Source organism: Thunnus albacares, chromosome 20, assembly GCF_914725855.1.
Source record: "Thunnus albacares chromosome 20, fThuAlb1.1, whole genome shotgun sequence".
Lineage (NCBI taxonomy): Eukaryota > Metazoa > Chordata > Actinopteri > Scombriformes > Scombridae > Thunnus > Thunnus albacares.
In genome coordinates, this window is record NC_058125.1 from 15,202,478 (window position 1) to 15,229,608 (window position 27,131).

The 27,131-nt window shown below is 37.4% G+C and overlaps 1 protein-coding gene across 3 annotated transcripts in view; it reads right to left on the reverse strand.

The window, feature by feature from the left end:
- LOC122971798 (zinc finger protein 385C-like) overlaps positions 1-27,131 on the reverse strand; it is a 77,981-nt gene that overhangs the window by 35,654 nt on the left and 15,196 nt on the right. For 2 of the 3 annotated variants that reach the window (XM_044338543.1, XM_044338541.1), the window contains exon 2: positions 6,366-6,641. In XM_044338543.1, the coding sequence (XP_044194478.1) occupies positions 6,366-6,641 (276 nt within the window). Of the gene's footprint in view, positions 1-6,365; positions 6,642-12,823; positions 13,012-27,131 lie in introns of those variants that run through there. The other variant, XM_044338542.1, reaches the window with a different exon arrangement.

A 27,131-nucleotide genomic window follows, 5' to 3' on the forward strand; every position in this document is an offset into this window, starting at 1 on the left:
TACAAACCGGCTCCAATGCAAACCAATGGGTGACATCACAACTCGCTATGTCCATCTTTATATACAGTCTATTAAACCATCCTGTACTTGTAGATATTTCAGTTTGGACCAAAGTGGTGGACCAACCAACAGGCTGAATCCATACAATCATGCTGCTAGCGTGGCTAAAAATGTACCTACTTGTCACTACAACACACATGTGACACAGAAACTTCATCACGTTCCTCTACACGCATGACACAAACACAAAGCATACTGAAAATGAGAAAAATGTAACCCCTGAGGTGAACAAACTCCACAGTAGTCCTGTAGATTAGTGTGGAGTGTAGAAAGTGGAAAGTGCTTTGCTCCGTTCCCTTTTCAAAAGGCCCCCAGTGAGAACAACCTTATTAAAATCTCTTTTCGTTTGAGCAATCACTTCATGAAGCTAAATAAAGGGAATGCTAGTTCAGCTGTGGGAAGGGAATGGGTATTATTAGGCTGGTTTAATCGCAGCACAGACTGAATTATACTAATATACACCTTAATTGACTTGGCTCGTCCTCTTTCTCTCCTCTCCACTGAAAAACAGGCAACAGGGAAACTGACTATCTGAGAAAACTGTGTGTGAGACATTGTATGAGACCTCGCATTCATGTGGATTTGTTAGATTTGTGTATAGGAATTTTCCTTCCTTTTGGTTTACAAGATTCGGGAGACGATCTGTTTAGCTATTCTGCCAACTTCTGCCTGAAAACTGATTTGTTTTTTTAATCCAGTAGTGACTCATGTTGTTTTTACAGAATGTTGTTGTACATCAGCCACCACAGAAAATGATGCTCAGTGCTATAAATGAAAAAAATCCATCTATCTTGCACTAATGGTTAATTTATCCATGTGGTTTTCTGTTGGTTAGATATGAAACTTTAAGATTTGTATTGGTTTATTGATAAAGGCCACCGTTAAACAAAATTCCCTTAATAATCAACATTCACCAAGATATTGATTGCACAAAATATTCTGAAGAAGTACATGTGAGTCACAAATTTTTATAATTTATACTGCAGAAATATTAGATACTAAATAATTATGCATGTGACTTGAAAATATTAGATATTTTCAATAAGAAAAAGAAAAATTATTGTGATTTTGATGTAAATATAACTAGAGTTAGACTGGTAGAAGTCAATTAATAGGTTACAGAATATTAATCTGCATTCATTTTCTAGCAAAAATGGCAATGGCTGGTTTCAGCTTCTCTAAAATGAGGATTTGTTGCTTTACTTTGTCTTATGGGATAATAAGAAGAATATCTTTGGGTTTTAATATGTTGGTCAGGCAAAGCAAGACATTTAAAGATATCACCTAGGATTTCCAGGCTATTATAGTGGCCATTTCTTTGTGACATTTTATAGCCCAAATGATATCAATCACTTGACAAAAATGACAGATTAATCAATAATGAAAAAATCATTAGTTGCAAATCTAAGTATGACAAAAGATACATGAAACCAGCAAAAATTACTGTCTATCTGTCTTAAAGGGACAATTTACAGGCTCTTGTCCATCGGCATTTTTGCTCCAAATACACCATTTCATGGCTAATTTTAGTACAAGCAATTGTTTGTCTCACTGCTCAATTTGCCTGTTAATTTCAATACAGCCAAAACAAAAGGGGTCAAGTGCCATGGGGTTCATTTAACCGGTTCAAACATGGCAGGTGTGAAATCACTCTGTGCTCTGCGTGGGGAGATGAGAGGCCCTTCACCCTGAGGGATTGACAAAATGAGGCCCATGAGTGAGCCTCATCTTAACTTTCAATTAGTGGATGAGATGGCTCTGACACTGTGGCCTGCAGCCTGGTTGGTTGTTCAAACTCTGTCAGTGCAGATGCTGTTGCTGCATCTCAAGAGGTGCACACAATGAAAGGCATTAAATAATGAACAATGAACACATTTCTTTAATTTTATTGGCATATTTTGGCACAGCAACAGGTACAGTTGTCTCTTACTCCAACAGCTGCCTCTGGCTCGTTATGCATGTAGCTGTTCAACATCCTCGGTTGCACCCGACAGTGTAAGACCACCTACTGTATAATATTCTCCTGTCCTCCATGACTGTGTCCTTGATCCCTCCCACCTTATTTGCTTTTGAAATATATTTTTAAGCATCTAACGTCATGTCAAACCATTCCCTCTTTATTTCTGTCACAGTACAGTATCAACAGATTGTTGGCAGCTTATTTATATTTTCTAATTGTTTCGGGTCCCTCAATAAAACTATTGACACTGTGAAATCAGAGTCATGGAATTATTATTCTCATTGATTCTTGTGAATGAAACTTTCTAACAAACTGAGCACATACAGAATAAGGTACCCTTAAATAGGAATTTGGGGATGTTGATTATGCAAATGATCATGAACAGGCGGCATTCAACAAGTTGTTCTCGCATGACGCTCAATGAGAAAACTTGACATAAAGACGAACACAAACTAAATGGACTGTTTTTATTACAGTTGCAGTGGTGATAATTGATGGTGTAATTCTAAATATGTCAAGATCCCTTCATTTACAGTACATTGAGGAGTAAAATATGAACATTTAATAGCCTTCATCACTGATGGTATGGCCATATTTCCTTTTGTATTAAAGAAATGTGTCAATAAGGGCAGCATTTCATCTAAGAGAACTAATTTCACCCTGCTGTCTCACCAGCAAACTGGAGCAAATTGGAGGTGACATTGAAAAGCCCATATTATTCTCCAGATTATAAATTTCCTCTGTCAGATACACATGCTGACACAGTCTCAATGATGTGCTGCTGTTATTCACAACTGGACATACACACAGAGGTCAACAGATACATCCCCATCATTCCCAGATCCTTATGTTAACCCTGTCCACTTTTTAACTTTAACCTTATTCTGAAATGATTCCTATTTCTAGGGATTTCTGATTTGTCATAGCAGGGAAATGCACAATACCAGGACCCTGAAACTGAAGCAGCTAAATAGAACCAACTACTTACATCTGTGCTTTTCCTACTGTAAGCTAATAAAGACTAACTGAAATCACTTTCCAGAAATATCCTTGCAGGTTTAAAACATGTTCCCACAAGGTCAAAAGCACAAAATACAAACACATACAAAAACTTACAAACAGACAAGTGAAGTTAATTTGTGTTTAATGTGTTCAAGTAAATCCAACTGATCAGTGGTCAAAGAGGAAGAGTTCATTGTGCAACAGGGAAGCTTAAAGGATGTGGTTTGTCAGTGTGTTTAACCTTGCATGTCGACTTTATCACCATCGTGTTTTAATGGTATAAGATCAATGAATTGCTTCAAGTTTTAGCATCACAAAAGGAAGCCACTCCAGAGCACCACACTGTCCACATGGTGACGTCATGCAGAAAAACTACAGTTCACCCTTCTGGATTGTGGGTAGATACAAACTCTATCTAGTTGTGGGTAATATTTTAGCATGCTAACATTTGGCATCAGTCGTGATTGCCTGATGAATATACAACACATAAACCGCACGTATAGCAGCAGGCTGCAGACATGCCTGCTGAGTAAGTACTCTCTTCTTTCTGCTCTTCTGCAAATTGGCACTATTAAAAGTATTCCAAATGAGCTTTTAGCAGTTCCTGTTCACAATGTACTCATGGATATACAAACATCTGTCACTGGATTACTTTGATACTGACGAAAACTTAAAAATGTGATAATTTTCAGGCAAGTTCTGGAGCTATAAGGAGCATGTTTTTTATTATGATTTCTAAATGGATTTATGGATGTTAATTAAGTAGATGATAGTAGACAATAATATCCTCGGGAAGTGTAAGTCACACTGAAGCTAAAAATATGTTTATCATGTCTGTGTGTTCACAGACATGAATCAGTAGCCGACTTCTCGTTGTTTTTAGAACACAGACATGCACGGGACACTTTCACCTCAGGCAGTATCTGTATTCACTTTTTTGGTTTTTGTTGTCTCATGTTTTCACCCAGTTTGGCATGACCCGATTGTCCTTGCTCTGCTAACTCCCTCTGTTGGCCCGCGGAGGTTGCGGACAGCCACGTGTCTCCTTCCATATGGAGTCACCAGTCGCTGATTTTCACCTGCCAGCTACCAGAAAGTTTCACCAGGAGAGATGACATGCACAGAGGTGTCTGTTTCCGCACCAGAAAGCTGGACAGTTGGACATTGACCCAGATTTGCATAAATACTGGAGCACATCAAAACTGATTTCAATGAGTCAGGAAGTAAAAGTTGTTGCTAGAAGTCACCACTTTGTCTCCCTTCGTACTGGATCAGTCCTACACTTTTAAGTATGAATGATGATCTTCAAAAGCTATTATCTGACACAGAAAAAGTCAATAACATTCTGATGATAACAGAATGAGGTTGAAACAAGGCAGAAGTTAAACAATGGATAAAGTATTAATTTAATTTCATACACTGTGTTAGACTGGAGCAGCTGAATATGTGTGGTAAGCCTACAGAGAGAGACAGTCTCATAAATCAGCATTAAAAGTGCCATCTTACTGGCCAGTTGCTCATTACAGGTTTTTTTTTTTTTTTTTGTCTGAGTGCTGATTGATCAAGCTGGTCAGCGGGGCAGAGTGACACAGGTGGCGATGATTGAAGGTGATGAATGGCCCCTCGTCAAAACAGGTGTGCAGAAAATGCTTGGAAATGGCGATGGGCTCTTCTGGAATAGTAAATATATACTGAATGTGCAACACCTCCTCATGTTTTGCAGATGTGAATGTTTACAAGAGCCGGACAGAGACAACACTATGAGTCAAAATAAATAAACACCTAACTCAATAAGGTATTTACATTTTCAAAGTGTGTTCTTGGTTTTCTCAGTCCATTATCTAACTTTCTTTTTTTACCAAAACACCTCTCCTAGAAAGCCTGAATTTGCAGAACTTGCAGAATCGATGTCGAAGAGCAACAAAACTTTTCTGACAGCTTTTTATGCCTCCATACTCCATATATTTTTCCTTTATTTGGCAGCTGGATTTAAAATTCTCTGACTATAATGCAGCAGAAAAACCCATTACAGTGTAGAGCCCAGACCCATTACCTGCTCTGTGACATGTAGTAACACTTACACTGTTAGCAGATACTGGGCAAGTGTTCTTGAAATCAAAATCTGCCACCAAGAGGTCTCAGACTCATAAACAAAGCAACTAAGCATCTGTTTCTGCCGCTTGTATACAGATCCTCTATAAAGGAGAAAATGATTAAAATACAAGGGATGGATAAAATAACAGCACCACTGATAATACAAAAGCCCTGCAGTAAATATCAATTTGGGGAAGTTCATAATATTCAGTTTTGCTTCAGACTGGAAGAGTTGTTGATTAAACTGTGGCCAGTTTGAGACTGTAGTTTGAAGTGTTGTCTCGCAAATATAAAGTTATTATGAATCAATGTTTTCAAAGGTCTATGTGTTGTTCCTCTATCATACTAAGTATTACATTGTCACAATTCATGGCTGCTTTAATACCTAGTTTTGCAGTGTTTGAGACTGATGCAGCAGTAGACGTTTTGACTTGACGTTAGATGAAGAGCACGAGTGTATTTAATAACATAAATGATGGTTCTGTCCCATTTAGGTGTTCCAGTTAAAGGGCCCTGGTGTGTCCGTGCTGGCTCACTGGGACATTGAAATGGAATGCAGCCATCATTAATGTTATGAGTCACACCTGTGCTTTTCCTGCTACGACAAGTCGAATCTCTGCTGAGGAAAAGGTCAACTCATACAGGGAATCCTAGTAATTTGTCTTAATTTGTCTTGAAAGTTTTGCTGAAGCTGACACACGTTCTAATGTTGAATTCATCTTAATATTACTCACTTTTGTAGCACATGATTTAACAATTATAATCTACAGCCTGAAAAATTACCCTAGAGTTAAGCATGAAAGTTCATTCTTCACCTTGGACATAGTTTCACAAATCACTCCCAGCTCCAGGTCTACTTACTAGCTTTTCTCAGAGTTGTTAATCATATTGCATGGTCTTCATTACCAAAGCACTATGGATGAAATCATGAGAGGTACTAACAAATCTGTCTCGATTAAAACTGACATAGCTCCATCCATTCATTAAGACTGTATGATATGACTGACAGCTCTGGAAAAAAAAGCTAGTCAGTGACATTTTCAGTGAAATCATGAACCTTATGAGCTTCACTAAACTCCCTGCAGCTACTGTATTTAAGGTCTATCTGTATGTTGACTATACCTTATAATAGCTTAATAATAATAATTCTCAAAATGACTAATAATCTACAGTAAATCCACATTTAACTGATCTTTTTACACTGGTGAACTAAATAATTATTGCAAAAGTGAAGTCGATGTGTCCCTACCTGTGTTGACAGCCTTTGCCAGTCGGCGTAGCCTCCTCTGGTGGGTCTTGCCCCTGTAGTGGATCAGTGCCTGGGCACTCGAGTTCAGCTGAATGCTGCACACCTGGCACATAGTGGCACTGCCACTAGCTTGACGGCGCTCCCGTTTGGCCCTGTGTCCTGCCACCACCCTCCTCTCCTCTTCGTTGTCGTCCTCTTCCTCCCCCTCCTGTTCCTCTTGACTCTTGGGGGGAAGGCTGCTGTCCAGCCAGTCGGGGCTCTTGGGACGCTTCATATCTAGAGAAAGAAAAAGGTCATTTAGATCATTATTAATCAGAACTGGTGAGCAGTGTAGTGCCCATGAAAGACGTTTCACCCAGAATGTGAGGTATGTTGTTGAAGCCTCCACAGGGGGGCAACAGAGCAGCATGACTCCAGAGCAGAGTAGTATTGGTGTTTTTCTATAGTGTGATTCAAACTGCAATTTTATGTGCACCACCATTATAGAGAGATTGTTCACTGAAATGAAATCAAAGAGACATTTAATAGGAATACAAAGGATACGTATCACTTGGATTTATCTAGTAGTACATCCTTTGACCACAGTGTTCAGTGTCGGCATGTACAAATTTCAATACATTCAAACGAACGTGTTTAAAATCATTGACGTCCCATTAATGGGCTGGAATTAGACATCCATTAGCTGAAAAGACTGGCCTATCTCTGGCACACATCACAGCAATACAACAGAGTCGTGTACAGTCAGTAGATAAGTATCTTGTTCCAGCTTCTCTCCATTTATCACATAATAAAAGATTCCCAGGGTACACAAAGCGACGTGTTTCTTTGTGAGAGCACACAGCCAGATACCTGTAATGGCTGAGCGATTATGGCACCCTGACAGCATAAATCAAGCTGCAGCTTAAACACGAGCTCTGCTGTGAATGTGAAAATGTCACCCAAAGTCTAACCGAATTCTTTGTTTTGGTTTGTTTGGTGCTGAAACCATTATTTGAAAAAAAAAAAATCTTTGATGTTAAAAAAAATTCAATTTGGCTGGTGGAAAGATGAAAGCGGAATGGAAATGTGTTCACTGGAATTCATCAGCCTCCGACCAGCAACAGAGACTTCAAAGCTGCAGCCCATCACCAAGATTATTTGAATGATGTTTTACTGCCGTCTGGCAGCGGGGACACGAGTAACTGCTGCAATAGAAAGATGGTGATGGAATAATGGTTATTTCAACACAACCAGACATGTCAAACATCTAACAGAATATAGGGCTGCAGCTACCCATTATTTTCACTATTGTTTAATCTGTCAATCACCTTTCCCATTAATCAATTTATCATAACAGTAAGTCTATAAAATGTCTGACTGGGACATAAAAGCAGCTCTGGAGTTTGACCCAGAGATGTTTAACATGTACAGCACACAAATACAATGTGGTCTCTGGCAGGGTTGTTATGAAGCCCTCATTTTTTCTCACAATAAAATATGCATTTAATGTACGTTTGACAGGCAACTGTGAAAAATAGCAAGAACACTTAATTATAAGGAAAAATCAACCCACTCTGCAGATGAAAGTGTCAATACAAGGCTGCAATATAAAATCCCTACTAAATACTGACTTTTTACTGACTGTGCAGTGTAAAAATGTGCAATAACGAAAAAATAGAAGGTATACAAGGTATGTGCATAAATGCAAAATGGAGGGGTAAGGGAGAATTACTTATATCATCATTCAGATCAATGGGATGTTGGTGACAAACATGTTTGCAGGACCAGACTCCTGCCAAAACAGAGCCGGCCAATCAGATCTCCTGCTGCTGCTCTGTGGGCGGGACTTCTGGTTAATTAATAATTAATCTTTTATCAATTCATTCTTTAATGGCAGGAATTTTAAAAATCTTTTTATTATTATTTTAACTGAGATTTATATCGTTTTTTGGAGCTGCAACAACTAGTCAATTAATAGATTAGTTGATCAACAGATATTAAAACTATTACTATAACTAGTTATTTTTTAAGCAAAAATATCAAATATTTGCTGGTTTCAGCTTCACAGATGTGGTGATTGAATGCTTTTCTTTGTCATACATGATAGTAAACTGAGTATCTTTAGGTTTTAGACTTTTGGTCACACAAAACAAGACATTTTAAGACGTCATCTTTGATTCTGGGAAATTAATCAAGAAAATAGTGAGTACATTAAATCAATAATGAAAATAATTGTTAGTTGTCTATTTAATTGTTAGTTGAATGGGAAAATGGTCTCAGACTTTTGGACTTGACTGTATCTATTTATTAATTGATTATAATTAAACACCATAAAAGTCCTTTTAAGTATTTTAAGTATTTCAATGGTATATTCCCTGTAATTCAGGTCAGAGATTTTAAGTCTGCTGCTGCCCAGAGCCCAATGTGATGTCTTCAAATTTTTTGTCCATCCAACAGTCCAGAATGACTGTACAATGATATGAAGCAGAGAAAAACATCAAATCTTCACACAAAGGCTGAAACAAAAACTAACATTTATGCTCAATAAATGGCAAACAATTGATTGACCATGAAGTTGTTGTAATTGACAATACATTAAAGTACTACTTGAACTGAGCCAGTCTCTAGATTTTTGGCAACCTTTTTTTTTTTTGGTTACTTATTGTATCACTGTGTATCACTGTTTGTGAATGCAGACACACACGTCATCTTTTGAAGTGTCAGAACAGATGATGCTGTTCTCCGGTCATCCGAGGTACAATATGTGTCTCGATTTTGTTAGACAGCTGCTGGATATGAGACTCAGACTTTGCTCTCGCCTCCAAAATCTTTTCTCCATAAATGGTCTGTCATCACAGAACAGTATTGATGTGTAGACAACAGACAGGGTCCGTCAGACGAGTGTGGGCCGTCTAACTCACTTTAAAGACTTCTGTATTGACGAGGCTCTGCTATTTATGGATCTAATGAATGGTAAAACCACCAGAAGTCAGTTTACTAATCTTCTAAAGCTGAGCTGAACATTGTTGTGACGTAAATGTTTGATCAGTTTTGTCTCTTTTTAGTTGTGTGTCAAAACTGCTGCCAATCAGCTGTTGAAGTAACCTCTGAATATTTACATTGATGTTTTAAAACCACACAGTTGATTAATGTGCACTGTGCTCATGAATAAACAAATAAACAACTCATTATCTTAAAGTTTGGCCATGATTTCGGCCAAAAACATTAAGATTCAGAATTTCTGCTACAATGTCAAAGAACAGTAGTTCCCAAGGTAAAAAAAACAATCTTAACTCCTTCATTCACGGTCAACTTACTAGCTTTTATCTGGAACTTTCAGCCACATCTTATGGTCTTAGTCAGTAAATGGAGTTAACTTTGTTGTCCTGCTCCGTTTTATTGATCTTCCATACTTGGGTCATATGATGGTAACTGAGCCATCTCCATGACAACTTAGGCGACTTACAGACCATTTACTGACGCAGACCATGAGATGCAGTTGAAAGTTCAGGAAAAAGCTGGTATGTCACTGTTGCATTAAAATTATTTTGTCAAAGTAGGTAAGGAAACTATATTGCAGCCTGTAAATATAAACACATTTACAAAAAATATAACAGAACAATGAAAAGAACAAATGAAAAACTATTGGACTGTTTTTATTAGCTTATATGTTGAAATGTAGACATAAGTGTGTCAGATCCTGTGTTGTATGTGGCTTTATAGTATATAGACATGTCGTTTTTTTTTCTTTAGTTAAGAGAAAATGGTCCCAGATGGCGTTTCTGATGAATAAGAATTAGTGATGTACATACTACACCAGTAACTGCATTAATGTGACTAGTATCTTTGCTTTCACGTCAACAATTTATTTTTAATTGTGACATACTTGTATAAAATATAAATAAGCAATGATCGTCTCTTAAAAAGGCCCACTAGTTGGTCATATACTGTATGTACAGCAGCGTGTTGCTGCCATGACGACAAAAAACAATTTGCTCAGTTTACTGTCAGAACGAGACAAGAAACATTTTAACACGATCCTTGTTATGTTATTATTAGATCCTTTTCACGTGACAAGATGATTTCATGTTATAATGGTGTACTTTTCTCATAATTATTATACTAAATTATTCTGTTTTTAAGAAGAAATGTTTCTTGTATGAACAACATATCACTTATCTTGTCATATTGCAAAACTTTCTTGTTATTTCACAAAGTGAACGTATCTCAAAAAACCAAACTTTTCTTGTTTTAACATGTAAATTTATAAAAAGAACATGCTATAATATGAAAAGAATCTTTTCATGTTGGCAGCTGTACACTGCAGTATATAACCAAACTAGCCTAAACACCCTTTTCCCATTAACCCTGCACAGCCTGCATGGGTGCTGGTTTTGAGTCCTGGCACTCTTTTTATAGCAAGACAAGCACAGTTCAGGTGGGGATGCCCTTTCCTAATTCATACTGTAAATTGCTGCCACTCATCGAAGTATAACTCATCATCCTCACTAGAACCACCCAAGCTGCTCCTCTCACTGTGGTCAGCGGAAGTTGGCACCTGACAGTCTCATTACAAAACAGCTTTTAACAGGTTGCCTGTTGGCCAGCAGCTGCTGGTGGGTTTCTGCTGGCACTTACAGTCAGGGCTCCTCTGCCAGTCTGGCACCTGAGGGAGCAGCTGGAAACAGTCCAGTCCTCCGCTAAAGACCAAATGGCTACAAACACAATGAGAAACTGATGCTATATACACAGTGAGCTGAGTCACCTGGAACCTGCAGCTGAAGGTGCATTTAGATGTGAGTTAGAGTGAAATCGCCTCACAAAGTTATTGCAGACATTTTAACATCGCAATATATTGATTTTTCGTTTTTGCCAGTGTTGTCGTTGATCCCTATAGGATGTAATGACATATTTAGCTTTACATAACATCCTTCATAATGGCCTATTTGGATCTATAATGCACTGGATGGTATACTGGTGCAAAACTGTAGAGCCAGACTGGACGTGATGTGTTTTATTGTATTTAATAAACAAAAAAGGTAAAATTGCGAGCATTTAATATGTGATCGCATTGTGCTCTGCAAACACTAGGAAACACACACTTATTTTTGTCAGAATAAACTGAGTAGTCTTGTTAACATGGAAGAGGACCATTAACCAAAACAACACTGCATATGAGGAGTTAACATTATTTAACTTGAATCAAAGAAAAGACATTTCACCAATTGACCAATTTAACATGAAAAAGCATAATTTCAAACTAAGTATGAGGATTAATTTGTACTTTGTGTCCAACACCAACACCAACACCATTATCTCCAACTTCAACCACTGTACAGGTAAACAGCTGAACAGTATAAAGTGTAGTTACATTGAAATTTACTCTGACATGACAGTAACATCCTGTAACTCACATTAATTAGAACAAGACTAATGTTAAGTCATTTGTGTTATTTGATTCTCATATCTTATTTGATGTGTCATTCCAACTATTGTTACAGAGGATTTAAACAGTAGGCGGGAGGTGTCATTTTTGAATTGTTAACTTCTGTCAACGTTAGAATGATAAAATAAACTGTGAAACTGGTCTTCAGAATTTAAACTGGCCTCACTTTTATCTTTTAAAGTGAATGTGTGCAATGACACCATAAATACATTTTTACTGACCATGTTCTTCCTCAAATAGACAGTATATGGTCTCATTTATGTTTATTTTCACTGGGGCTGCAACTAATGATTATTTTCATTGTTGATTAATCTGTCAATTATTTTATTGATTAATCGATTAGTCACTTGTTGTATAAAATGTGATAAAATTGTGAATTTACCAAAGCCCAACCTCAAATGTCTTGTTTTGTTCCGACCAACAGCCCACAACTCAAACATATTAATTTACTATCATAGATGACTAAATTCTCATTTAATAAGTTGGAACAAGATTAAAAAAAATAATTAAAAAATGTCTCAAATCAATTGATTGGTTATCAAAATAGCTGGCGATTAATCGTTACAGCTCTAATGTTCACTTTAAAGATACTCTAGGTGTTAACAGTAGGTGAGACCTTGTAATCTTTTAAAGAACAGGAGAAAACAAAATATTTAAAACACAACTGAGCAGCATAAAAGACATAAAATGAAAATCAAACATAACATTTAGGATGACTAAATGAGGGAAAAACAAACAAACAACAAACAAGGACAAGACAAAGGACAAATTACTGCACTGACCCAATAAAGAAAGAAAACAGGACTTAATTGAGTGTGATAATGAACAAATGAGCAGAGGGATTGATGCTATAAATACTACATGCAACACTTATTGTACATGCAAAAGATGCAGAAAAATCCACATATCAGTGTACTGTTTTGTGCTGCCGTACAACAATATTACAAGGTAATTGGAAATAGTCTGTAGAGCATCTTGTTAAAGGGATAGCGCAGTGTTTCTGACATGCAGTAAAGTGGTACAAGTTACTTACTGGCATTAATATCCATGCAGGAGACATTAGCTCAGTCCATATATCCTTCAGTCAAAAATATCCCGTCTAAGATTTCTCTGACTCATGGAGCTGTTTTGTTTCTTGGACAGTTTCATGATACAGAGAGCTCTGAGTGGTGCTCAAGCATCAGAAACTCAGTATCTGTATCTGTGAACACAGTATCTGCTGTGCTGTCCTTCTGGTAGTGAAGCTATCTGGCCCCAGCAGCTCTTTAAATACCAGCACTCATCAGCCTGTCTGGCTGTCGGTCCAGGATGAGAAAAGACCACATCAAAGCCAAGAATATAAAGCACAGGTCGTAAAGGCGGCTTTATGTCTCTCTCTGTTTCTATATATATCCTTTTATTTAACGAGGCATTGAGATTCAAATCTCTTTTTTAAGAGTGACGTGGCAGCATAAACATCGTTACAACAATAAACGCAAACAATACAAACAGATAAATTACGGTCACACAATACAAGCGAGTGAACACAATATCCAGTTAATATGCAAAACAAGGTCAAGGACAAAAATCCAGTTAGGATACATAAACAGTTACAATTTTCTAAAACCATTTCAATAAAATTTAGGAGCAATCATATTTACCAAGCACTGTTTTCTTGATCCTTTAAAATTGATTTGAATTCCCTCATAGTAATGAGCTCTGACAATTTCGGGTCCTTCTGTACATTATTCCAGGAAGAAGTGGCAGCATATGACATGATATGATGTCCCTCATACAGCTGAAATCATACACACAGCAGCAAGACACAAGATACTTTACAAGGAAGTGTGTGTGTGTGTGTGTTTGCTTCACCAGATACAGAAAGCACCATGAGGATCTTTTTCTAATTGGTTAACAATCAATAAGTCATTTCCTGTTCTTATTGTATAAATACTATTATAACCACTGCATGTTTGATATTGATATCTAAGAATTTTTAAAAAATGATAACAATATGTCGGCCAGTAATTTTTTTTTAACACAAACAAACATACATTGATAAGGATTCCTCAAATTTGGTTATATTCGGTTATTGTGACCAATATATGTACTGAGTGGGATGTTATTGGTATTTATCTACAGTTTGAAAAGCTACAATTGTGATATATCAGTCCTGCTCTATTAAATATAGTTGAAGAAATCACACTCAATCATACTGATTTTTAGAATCCCGAACTGTCCCGTGGAATAATAAAACAACACAATTATACGCACTTCACAAAGCTATTAAACAACAACAATTAACAGCCCCAAAAGGAAAAGAGTAATGCCCGAAGACTTACTCCAAAGCCACAATTTTTATTCAAATAGACAGTGTTTTGATCCATTTCGATATATAAACTTATATAAACACCCATTTTCTTTGAGTATCACTTTTTGGTCCTGAGGAGGTACTGTACTTGTTTTTTTTATTTACTACACCTAAAATATGCTATCTTTACCAAGCGTCAAGAGTAATCATTTTTTTTCAGGATGTGTAGCCTACAGTAGAGGCATTTCCTGCCTTCTTGATTTTTCCCAGTATCTTGGTTTCCGTTGTGCATGTAAACTTAGCAAATGTCTCATTACAAGTAAACATATTCCCTTGACATGACTTCTCCACTTGAGCACAAAAAACCCCCACCATCAAACCTGCATATGCAACTTGTAAAATAATTCTAATTAATCATGTTTGTCACCACAATCAAGATAACTCCTGTTGACAATAGAAGATATAAAAAAACAGTTCACCTGCTTGTAAGTTTCATCTCTTCATTCAACACTCCACTAAACTTTCCCAGCCAACAGCATGCTCAACATCTCTGTTTTATAGCCTAAGACAGCTGCATGGAAATGACTTGTCAGCTTCATAAACTACTCTATCAAGGGACTCACTTGTCTCTACAGTGTAATGTTCTCCACGTGGGTGCCTGTATAAAGGAGCAATCACTCATTTTGCCCTGTGACATACATATGGTCCCAGACTGAACTTATTCTGTGTTAGAGAGTCAAAAGGACGACATTACGCCTCAGTGTCGAGTAAATCAAATTAACAGCTACAGTGTCAGAGGAAGAGGAAGCAAGTCATAAATATTATTTCAAGATTGTCCTTTTGTTCATTGTTTTTATAGAAAATTATTCATATACTGTATGTAGCCTTTTGTCTGTCCTATGTGTGATGCTGGAGGTTTTAGTTATCCCAGTCAGTATGAATTTTAGCCTGAAATAAAAACTGGAAATTAGTACTCAAAGACGACTATCTATATTTTTCTTCCTTTCATGTGTTGAGCCGAACCAACAATGAACTCATCCTACTTAGAAGTATTGGCTGTGTATCCAAAGCCTCATATATCTTGTTCCTCTGCACTGTGGACCTCCGTTGTTGTCCAAAAACTATTAAAAACACATCAATGAACCACACTGTTGCACTGGGTGACTACGGCATTCCTGAGGTCTACAGCACAGAGGAATATGATATATCAGGCTTTGGGCACACATAATTAAAAGTAGGATGAGTTCATTGTTGCACATGAGTTTTGTTGACAATGAAAAAATATAGAAAATCAACCAGCTTTATGCTTTTAAAGATGTTATCCTGTCCTTTCAGCTACAGCTTATATACATCAGCTTTACTGCTACTGCCTAACAATGCATCCATAAAGGTCTTTTTAATGCTAATAGGGCAATGTGGGATGTTAGATAGAGCAGCGGCAGTCATACACAGTCCAGCCAGGTGGGGTACTGAGCTGACAGGCAGCTATTAAACTGGCACCTGTTCAGTCTGTGTCCCCTAAGCTGCTTTCCCCATCTGTATGATGTGCTGCCTGTCTTCATGTGCTGTGGTTTAACACCGGGGGCAAACTTGTTTATCACTGAGCTTTAACAATGGGAGGGCTGCTGCAAGAAAAGCTGTGCTGCTGTGAAGGGTAAAAGAGTTATTTCGTATAACCCACTAGAGCTGCAATGATTAGACAATTAATTGAGCCTGTCCTCCCAGGAACAACGCCAAAAACGACCTATAGTTACGTTTGAATGACAGATGCCATCTAGCAGCTGTATTAATTATGACCTGCAGATGACGTCTATATAAGCTGACAAATTTCCATATTTGGAGGTGGCGGGTTGGGTGGATGGATAGATCCTAATGTTAGATCCCATGTTTCAAGTGATCATTTTAACCTAAACCATGATCTTTCCTGACCCTAACCAAGTGATTTTTGTGCCTAAACCTAACCAGACCTTAACCCAAGTGTTGTCACATCATAAAACATCATTATTTTTAAACAGTGATTAGTTATGGTTATGGAAAGCACAGACATGTTGTCCTTTGGATTACTGCCGATAGAGGCGCCTAATTAGAAAATGGTCCTATGGGTCATTCTGAATGAATGATACAAATGACCTATGTGGTCGTCTAATTTGGAGGACTTGTTGAATTAATGGATTAGTCGATCAAGTTCCAGCTTCTTAAATGTGATGATTTTCTGTCTTTCTTTGTTATATTTGACAGTAAATTGAATATTTCAATATTTCAGACTCTTAGTCAGACAAAAGAAGAAAATTTAAGACATTATTGTGGCCAGAAACTGTGAATGCCATTTTCTCACTATTATTTAACATTCCAAAGACTAAATGATCAATAATGAAAATAATCAGCAGATTAATCAATAATGAAGATAATCGTTAGTTGTAGCCCCAGTTAGTTGTAGGTTTACAGTTTCAGTTTTGTAAAGAAAAGAAAATAAAAATACATCTCATCCCATTTTTAAATAGCATTAATTATACGATCAAATCACTTGTCAACGTCTGGATAATTGTCCTGTATCTCTCAACGGGGAATTGTACAGCACAAGACTCCTCTATATATAGCTGCACTTCCCTTCAAGAGTACATCTATTAAATTATAAAGACCATATCATTATGTAAAGTTTTTTTATTCCTTAACTGTACACTCTGTCCGTCTGTCTCTATACATACAATTAAAGCCTGCTGAATGCATGATAATCACACAAGTACAAGGTGGCCTAGGAATACATTTCAGAGAAACAAGTCCTCTGTTTAGACTGGCCTTTCAGAATGAAGACAGAACAAATCCAACACCCCTCCGGGCTCTTAATCCACCCAGACCTGTGAACTTTTGCAGCTCTTTCAGTTCTGCCATCTAAGAAGTTTTCCTGGAATGGGCAGGTCTAATCCAGCTGTGTTAAGCGGCGGACCAAGGTCTTCAAGTCTTCAGCACTTCTATGCAAAGCATTGAGATGTTTTGACAAAGGCATATGCACTTTTAAAAATGGCATTGTTCCAGACACTCGGGCCGAGATGAGTTCCCTTCTCCGCAACAGCTGTCATTACTGTTCCATTACGTCGGCAACAGACGACAGCAGATGATGCGCTCGGCCTCACGTGGACAAACTGGACAGCGGAGGAATATGAGTAATAATCTTGTTGCTTCTAGTAATCACTACATAGGATATATTTACTGAGTGATGAGTGCTGAAATTTCAGATGATCATTATATCCACAGCTGACACCCCACACATAACTTATATCACCAACATTCACAGATCTTTTGAGTCTTGACAGTCTGAATGGATATTGAACATAAATACAGAACAACAGGTGGACTACAATTAGGGTTGTGTTGCTAGGCAACCCTGCACATCCTGTGTGAACATGAATGTGAACTTTTTTCCACACAAATTGCAGCGCAATTATGCTGTGATTTGTACAGAAAAGGCAAAGAAATTGACAAAGCCAAATTTAAGTGAATGGTAGATAAAGAAACACAGACTGTGAATCTGCAGAGAGAGCTTGAGGTGAGTGAACTCTACAGTGTGTATTGATCACTGCGCTGAAACCTGGATGAACTAGATTATAGAATAATACTCTCTCAGTTGTGGTGCACTGTGCAATTTTCATGGTTGCTCACCACAGGTTTCTTCTTTCACATTATAAAGTAGTGGTACGTTTATGTACTGCACACAAGTCGTAGGGAGGTGGTAGAGGTGGATGGCAGGCTTGCAAAGCACAAGACTGTTACAGAGAAAAATAAAGGATAGGTTCACAATTTTTCAAGTCTGTCCTAAAACAATAGTCAGGTGCCCAAACGAACATTGTCACATTTTTCTACCTGTAATTATTCCTCCTGTTCATACTGACCACTAAGAGATCCCTTCTTAATTCACTTGGAGGGCTCAAGGAAGTATAAATGCACACAACTGAGACACATTGACATTCACACACCACAACCCTCAGAGCAACACACACACACACAGACAATATACACACTGTACATACGGTATAGACACAACTGTGTTGGTATACATAATCCCGCAGCATGAGTGGCCCTTTGTGTGTCAGATCTCTATGACTAGGTCATTTGCAAATGTTCCACTCATATAATGCAGTGATTCACTCTGTTAGGTAAGTGAGTGGGAGCTGTTAACAGGGTGCATATTTTTAGTCTCTATTTCCCTTGGTCTCCACTGGTACTGGAAACACGGGGCGATACTGCTGTGTCCATGCGTGTGGTTGTAGGTAACGTGAAGGCGGTGACACATACTTTTTTAAAAAAGGCAACTCTGTGAATGGAAGAGTAAAATAATTAAACTAGAACAAGGATGCATTCAAGAGGCCCAAAATGATATATAGTTATGTTTGAGTGACAGATGTCATCTAGCAGCTGTAGTAATTGTGACCTGGAGCAGCGGCGCAGTGGAGATGACGTATGTCGACAAATTTACGCTTTCAGAGGAGGAGATGATGGAGGCATTAACGCAACAGTGGACTTTGCCAGAGAAGACTGCTGTTCGTTTCCCGTCTCCAACTCCAAGTGTCACATCTCCAACCGTGAGTCGTCCCCCTAACCTTAACCCTGTGGTTATTTTTATAGCCATGACGACAAAGGTCGCCTAACTTTAAGTAGTAACTTTAAACCACAGCACATGTTTCTCCTACCTTGAAAAAGTGATCATTTTAACCCTAATGATCTTTCCCTCAAGCGAACCAGACCGTAACCATAACTGTAACCTTGATAAGGAGAAAATCACAGGATACACAAGTGTTTTCACAGAGATTGGACATAAAATGCCTCTTACATCACAATATCTTCAGTGTATGATCAATTCAAACAAAGGTGATCATTTTGTGTTATTCTTAGAAAATGTACTATTTGCTATCCTGCAAGACAACAAAAGATTTGAACTCTCAGTACATGACAAGTTGTTTTAAGCTAATGGCTAGATTTCATTATAAAGTGATCATTTTAACCCAAACCATGATCTTTCCATAAACCTAACCAGATCTTAACCATATCACATCATAAAACATAATAATTCTTTGGTTTTGGAAAGCACAGACAAATGATGTTGTCCTGCTGATTACTGCTGATAGAATTAGCGGCGCCAGATTAGAAAAAATGCTCCTATGTGTTGTTATAGAGGGTCAAGCGGCGTATTTGGTCATTTAATTAGGACGACTGCTGCATCGTAGTGTACTCATCCTGTGAACTTCAAACGGCATGTCAAATTTAATTATTTATTTATTATTTTGTCATTAAAAATGTTTCTTTCTCCAACATAAAGAAAATATTTCTGCCATATCTCACTAAACGTGGCACATACTGTCTCTACATAAATTAAAAAGGATGACAGACAGTATAATAAATGAAGTGCGTGACTGGAATGGGATGGGCTTCCGGATAGTTCCAGTTATATCTGATGTTTAGTGCACGAAAATAATTATTATGGCAACAATCATAAAAATAATTTGTTACAGTATTTTCTACACAAATTTGAAATAATATTGGACAGGATTTGGTGCAGCAAAATGTTTTATGTGATGCTGACTCAGACTCAAAACTTGTTTATTTAGCAAATCATATGAATGTCTTTCACAATAAAGACAAAACAAGATGCTGCTGAGCCCCAGTAGCATTCATGTAAAAAAGCACAATCACACACACACACACACACACACACACACACACACACGCACACACACACACACACACACACACACACACTCTGAGATAGCTTGGCTGAGTTCCCAACAAATGTCTGTACATGTTTGGCATCCATCTTGTAGACACCTCACAGCAATCACCAGATAACACACACACACACACACACACACACACACTCTCTCACACACACACACACACACACACACACACACACACACACACACACACACGCACACACACACACACACCACTCTCTGTAACAGGAGATTAGGTCCAATGTTAAACAAAGAGGCAGAGCTGGTTTCTGACATGCCAGCTCTTTAATTAGACCGCTGGTATCTGACAACATACATACACATGCACGTACACACACACGTACACACACACACACACACATAAACCCTCTCTAGATAAGCGTCCGTGTAATCCGAGTTGTTTGTCCATCTAGTGTTTGTCACAGTAAGATGGTGAGACAGTCAGATAAGAGGAGGAGCAGCCAATCAGCTGTCACCTTCTCTGATACATTGGGACGCTCCACAGGACCAGACAGCTCTGCTTGCTTCCTCCTCTGGATGAGTATTATACTATATTTGACAACACAGGCAACTAAACCAATCCAATAAGCTTTCTCAATAATATAACCTATCCAGTGGGGACCAAACAAATTAATTGGTTTAAGCGTTTTCCTCATAAAAACGACACAAGAAATTAACATGTTTGTTTATTTTGCTTTGATTTGTGAAGGACTCCTGAGGCCACACGCATAAAACTCTTTTTTCTTGACTAGAACTGTGTGTACGCACAAAGCCAGAAATATGCATTATTTTTGTCAGATTAATAAAGCTGTGCTGGTTCTGTTTTATACATTTCAGTGGTTGTGAAACTGAGCGCACGTACACAAGCATCATTTCTGCTCCCACAATTACTACAATTAGCCATGGATGGATGAAGACACACCCTTCACCAGCTGTTTTAATATCAATTCACCTTCTCCACCAGTCTGTACACCAGTCAGTGAAAGAAACAGGAAATAAAAAAGTACCGTTTCACCAACAGCTCTTTATATCATCCATATCATTAATTCATCACATGGACCCATAAACCATAATTGGCAGTGATATCTCAGAAATGTAATCAATGATTAGTTTGTAGCTCTCATATTCAAACCAACTTTACAACTTGTGACACAACTACGGATAAAATAAAAACAATATTAACAGCAAAATAAAATGTTGACTCCTATATAAATTAAAAGAATGATAAAAATTAATCACACAAAAGTTAAACATTAATCAATGTTACTTTAATAAATGCTCCTTTGATTGGCATTTTACAAATCTCTGTAAACGCAAAAAACAATCACACAGTCAGTGCAGCTGGTTGTCAACCTAAACAATATTTTACTAAAAGATTATGTCTCTCATCTTATATTTAACTTTGTCACATCACCCTCAGATTGCTTTAGAAACACATGTGTACACCTGGTCTAAAGAATGCGTGAGGTGTGCCCATTCTGTTTTTATAAATACCAGTTTATGTGCATTGGCGTTGCATTGTTTTTGTGTGTAGGTATTGTTTATGCATGTAGCCTCAGGTGTGGGATTTTAGTACTGGGGAAATGTTCTTATATACAACTCAGTAACTGTAGCTTATACAGAAGTTACATATCACTATTGGCATCAACAAAACAGTAACTGCAACCTTGATAAGGAGAAAATCACAGGATACAAAAGTGTTTTCATAGAAATAAGATGTAAAATGCCTTTAACACCATGGTCTCTTCAGTGCGTGATCAATTCAAACAAAGCTGATCATTTAGTGTTATTCTGGGAAAATGTAAGGTTTAGTATCCTTGAAGACAACAAAAAATTTGAGCTCTCAGTGGCACATGACTAATTGTTTTATTCTAATGCTAGATTTTATGTTTATAAATGCAAGTTTACGAGTAAAAAACTTTAAACTTTATTGTATTTACAAAGGAGGTCAAACATATATATAATATAGCAATTAATTTCTCTATGAATCCAAAAACACGTTTTAAACTCAATTTTTTTGGGTGAACTGCAGCCCCCTAGTTTAAAACGATTAAACATGTTAACTTTGTCAGCATGTCAAATTGTAATTATTCATTTTTATTTTATTATTAAAAATGTTTCTTTCTCCAACATAAAGACTGAAAGTGGTGCATACTGATGAATGATGTGAGTGAATGAAATGGGATGGGTTTCTGGATAGTTCCAGTTATATCTGATGTTTAGTGCACAAAAATAATTATTATGGCAACAATCATAAAAATAATTTGTTACAGGATTTGCTACTGGGAAAAAAAAATCTGTAATAATATTAGACAGGATTTGTCATCTGTGAGGAGTTACCCCATAAAAACAGAAATCTGGTGCAGCAAAAATGTTTTTATGTGATGCTGACTCAGACTCAAAACTTGATTATTTAGCAAATCATATGAATGTCTTTGACAATAAAGACAAAACAAGATGCTGCTGAGCCCGAGTAGCATTAATGTATGTCTAAGGGGTCTCGTGACCCCTTAGATTAAATTAGTAACCCAGAAAATCAGCTGCACCCAGTGGTACAAAAGTATCCTTATCCTTACGTATAAAATTTTACTTACTTACCTACTTACAATGAACCAAAGCAGTGTAGGCAAAATATCCTGCAATAAGGAATTGTTTGTTTTCCCAACAACAGAGAAACGTTACAAGATCAACCTATAAGAGCCAGAATATCCATCCATCAATTCTCAATACCTGTTTATTGTTTTTTTTTTCATTTACAGCTACTAGTTTCTGACTCAGCTAAACCACTGTGCCACCAAGAATTATTAGAATACGTCCGGCTTATAGAAACACAAGCAGGTCAGATCTGCACACACACACCTACTCTACATAGATCATCATGCACTGACACCCCAGTGCACTAGTGTATGTGTGCTTAAGTATCATCAGAGTTAGGATGAAATAATCATAATCATATATTAAAAATCATATACAGTACCATACTATATTACTATACAGTATATTACAAAACTGCATCTTTTAAATTGTCTAAATATTACCAGTGTTTTCTTGAATGGTATAGAGGCCACATTTTGGCACAAACTGTTAAACATTTCTCTAATCGGAGGAATCCAACGACCATGCCTTTTTTTGAATAAATCCCTGTCCTTGTACTTCTCTTTTCAGAGAAACCTTGACACATTTGCATAAATTTGTGAACAGTAAACAGTGCTGAGGTAGGTCACAGTCAGGAATGACAAAATGTAATCTTCTTCCCCCAGGTGGAGTCTCTTAAAACGAAGAGTCTAGCATGTGGCCAGGCGGACAGCTGAGATTTACTGTCACATGGTGAAGAAAGTAAACACACACTGCAGAGTAGAATTTGTACTGGACAGTTTCTAGTTTTACCAGAAAACTACTATCTTTCTCATACACATGTAATTTAATATTTTAGCCCATTTATTACAAAACACTGTACAGTATATTATTGTATATTTTGTATTACTGACTATTTTTCAAAGCAAATCAACTATGGACTATTGAATTGTTGTTTCACCACCTTCCAAGTGGCCATTAGTCTCCATTCATTTCCTTATTGTCTGAACATCAATTTGCTTGAAAATTGTGTCAGTCAAGTAATTCATCACAATGAACATCATGTTTCATTATATTTTTGTCAAAGCTACATTATTATTGGATGACAATGTCACAAGAAAGAAAAAGCAGCATGCAGCATTCACAGTGTTTCAAGTTTTTAAGTCTCTACAAGCCTATTTTCATACCATTAAGAGAATAATTTCAAATTAATTATCCATTGTCAACTATTTTTTCAACTGTTTGTCATGCTTTAAAAACATCTTGTCATATCTGTCATATATTTTAAAGAAAATGGGCAAAAATATGAAAAAACACTGGCATGACCCTTCACTGAAGTGCAGATTTGGCATCATTCCTCCACCACAGTTATATTTACGCTGCAAAGATTACGCAGATGATGCAGTACCTCATGTGACAGTCTACCTGAATAACAAGAGATGAGTCCCTGCCATGTTTAGTACCCAGTAACAGGACATAAAGGATATAAGAGTGGACACTTCATTGTGGCTAAAATCTTTGGTAAGCATCCAGCTCCATGATAAAAAAAGGAGTAGAGGACATGGGATCAAGCCAAGGACAAGAGTGGTGCAGAAGGAAAGGAGAGGAGAGGAGATGAGAGGAGAGGAGAGGAGAGGAGAGGAGGCAAAAAAGACAAAAGAAAAATGTGGGATGTGTTGGTTAAAGGGTGAATAAAAGAAAAAATGAGAGAGGGCAGAGGCACAAAAGAGATTTATATTTAAGGAGAATCTAAATAGAAAAGGGTGATTTTGAGATGTTTAGCTAAAGGCTAAAGGCAGAATGACAAAAGATTAAAGCAATTTGAATATATAAGCGAGGGAAAAGCAATAGGTAGACAAACCAGTAACAACAGTAGATAATGGAAAGTAAATTATGAGCTGAAATGGGGCTATATGACAAATGGGAGAAGTGGAACGATGGGGGGAATTGAGGACTTTTTTTTTTTTATCTGGAGGGAGGAACTGCAATCCCACCAAGGGCAACAGCAATTGTGGGCATCTGTCATCGGCCATCTGGGAGAGCCCTAAGGCTGCTGTGGGGACCAAAGCAAATGTGACCTCTGCATGAATGACAGCAGTGTTCTGGAGCACCAACAGCGCTTTTAGTCACATGCAAACACTGGGGGGAAAAATCAAGAACGAATGGATAATTTGAATTTGCTTATAGTCTAATAGAAAAATGCAATAAATCACAGCGTTCAATATAAGGCTTTCTAGTCAAAACAACTGATAAATCAAACAATTAATTAGTTTTGTTTTAAAATGCAATGCTGTCAGGTTGTTGAGCAGAGTTTTGTTTTGGTACTCTAAATAACACTCTAAATAGGTCAAACAAAGCTCAATTTTTCCATTCAAACTCATTTCAAAAATGTATTTCTGTTTGTTTGTTTTTGTGGCGGTGAGAGACTGGACAGGAAAACAGACGGAGACGAAAGCTTCCTGCCTGAATCAAACCACTCAACCACCAGGATGCCCAAATTAAAATGTTAAATAAAATGAAAATGCAAAACAGAAAGAGCATTCTCAGGCTGTACTGAACGTGTACAAAGTCATGGCACCAAGATGATGTAATTAATCAAACTAAAAGCAACAAAAATATGATGTGAAATTCAAAAGAATAAAAAAAGTAAAAGTAAAATAGGCACAGCTGCAAGCTAAAGTCATTTGGTGTTAAATAAAAGAGGTTTTGATAACAAAACTTTGATGATAAATCTGTTAAATCTGTGACAAATTACCTCTTTAATCTTTCATTGTTCAGTTCTCAAACCAACCAACATACTGCATGCCAGCAAATGCTTTTAATATAACTAAATGAAGTTAGATTGAAAGATCTTTGATTGGTTGAGAGCCATTAAATGTGTTGAGGAAGTGCTGATTATAATGAGATGGATTAGTTGTGACTACTGTGCTGTTCTCCTTCTCTGACAGGGAAAGGTGGCCTGTTGAAGGAATCAGCCTGCAATCAGCTGTAACCCATCCATCCATCCATCCACCCATCCATCCATCCATCCATCCATCTTTCCATCCTTCCTTCCTTCCTTCCTTCCTTCTTTCCATGCTTAAAACAATGCTGAGTCCGAAATCACATGCTATGCACTACATACCCAATATGTGTATCTTTCAACATACTTTTGCGTGAATAAACAGAAGTATGTATTTTTTTCTGAGGCACTGAGCTGTAATTATCACATCAATTCCTGAGAGCTTCCTTGCTGGTTGGATATGAGTAACCATGGTAACTCGTACCAACCATAAAGTCTGAACTAATTTTAAAAATATATTACACCTAGCCAAGTGAAACCTTACTTAATTTGAAGCGTTATTGACGTTACGCCAGAGATGCCTTGGTCGCTGTCCCCTATTGTCTGTTTTGTTGTTGTCGTCGTCACTACTGCATTGCATTGTGGGATATTTATGCCAGCGTAGTGTCCAGTACTTGCATACTGTAATATTTCCCCAGAAATAGTATGCAGATCACGTTCTATTGGTTTCACGTACTGTTTTAGCGAACTAAATAGCATGTTAGTATGGAATTTTGGACGCAGCACAAGACTTGACCTACATTCTGTTTAATAGTTATAGATAATAGTAATAGTAATAGATAAACTTAACAAAGCAGGTCTATTACAGGAATTAGCATGGCTACTACAGGGACGTAAACACGCTGGCTGCCTGGTGGATTCGTATTGTTACCAGAAAATTGTTGTGCATCCATTGTGTGCAAATCTAGGCCCCCTGTGCTTATTCAAATTATATATAATTGCAGCATCTGCTATATTATGTGTTGAACATGAAATTTAAAGGAACTTTTTGGAGGGCAGTAATGGATTGGAAACCTCACTACATAATATTTGGCAAATTTACTTAATGGTCCAGCCAAGAACAATTCATTTATTTTACTGACTGTCTGACTCACTCCCCATTGTAAAGACGTGCATGAGCAAGTTGAGGATTTCTGTCTCTCTAATCCCCAGATTTTAAAAAAATGACATTCAGTGTGTCACGACAACTGTCCAGGGTGCTGATTCTGGAGATTCTGGGTGTTGTCTTGTGGGCTGAAATCCTTCTGGGGATAGTTTGCCTTGACTGATTAGCCTCATTATTTGCCTCCCTTGTTTAGCTCACTATATACACCTTGTTCCAGATTCTGGCTGCTGAGTTGGAGATGCCACCAGCAAGCTACGTTTGCTCGAGTCTGTTCTGCCCCGATGAAGGGAGTTATTTTTGTGAAATCAATGTCTAATGTCAGTGGTCAGTTCAGTTAGTTTTCTCTGCCCATTCTGTTTTTTGTTCACTCCAGCAAAGATCTATGTAAAGTTTCTGAAGTCTGAAATGACGACGTGGTGGTGATGTGGTGTTTTCTCTGCACTTGGTTCTTGTTAAGCAACACTACACCCAGACGCAAACTGTGAGGTACAGGATTTGTTCAGAAACAAAAAAATCTGCACACTGTACATTGCAAGCTATCCAAAATTTAATGAAGTTACATTTGACTCTCAAGCCGTGTGAACAAAAAGCCAGCTTTAGATACAGATAAAAATGACAGCTCCACCTACATTTAGGAGATCACATGATGCATAAAAGACCCATCATCCAAAACAATATACCATGTACATAAAAACATATTAGCCAAATTTAGGCTAATCACAAATTTGTTCTTTCTATTTATAGTATAACCCCAACATTGCAAAGATTATTCTGTTACTGTACATTTGTAACAATGTGAACTGG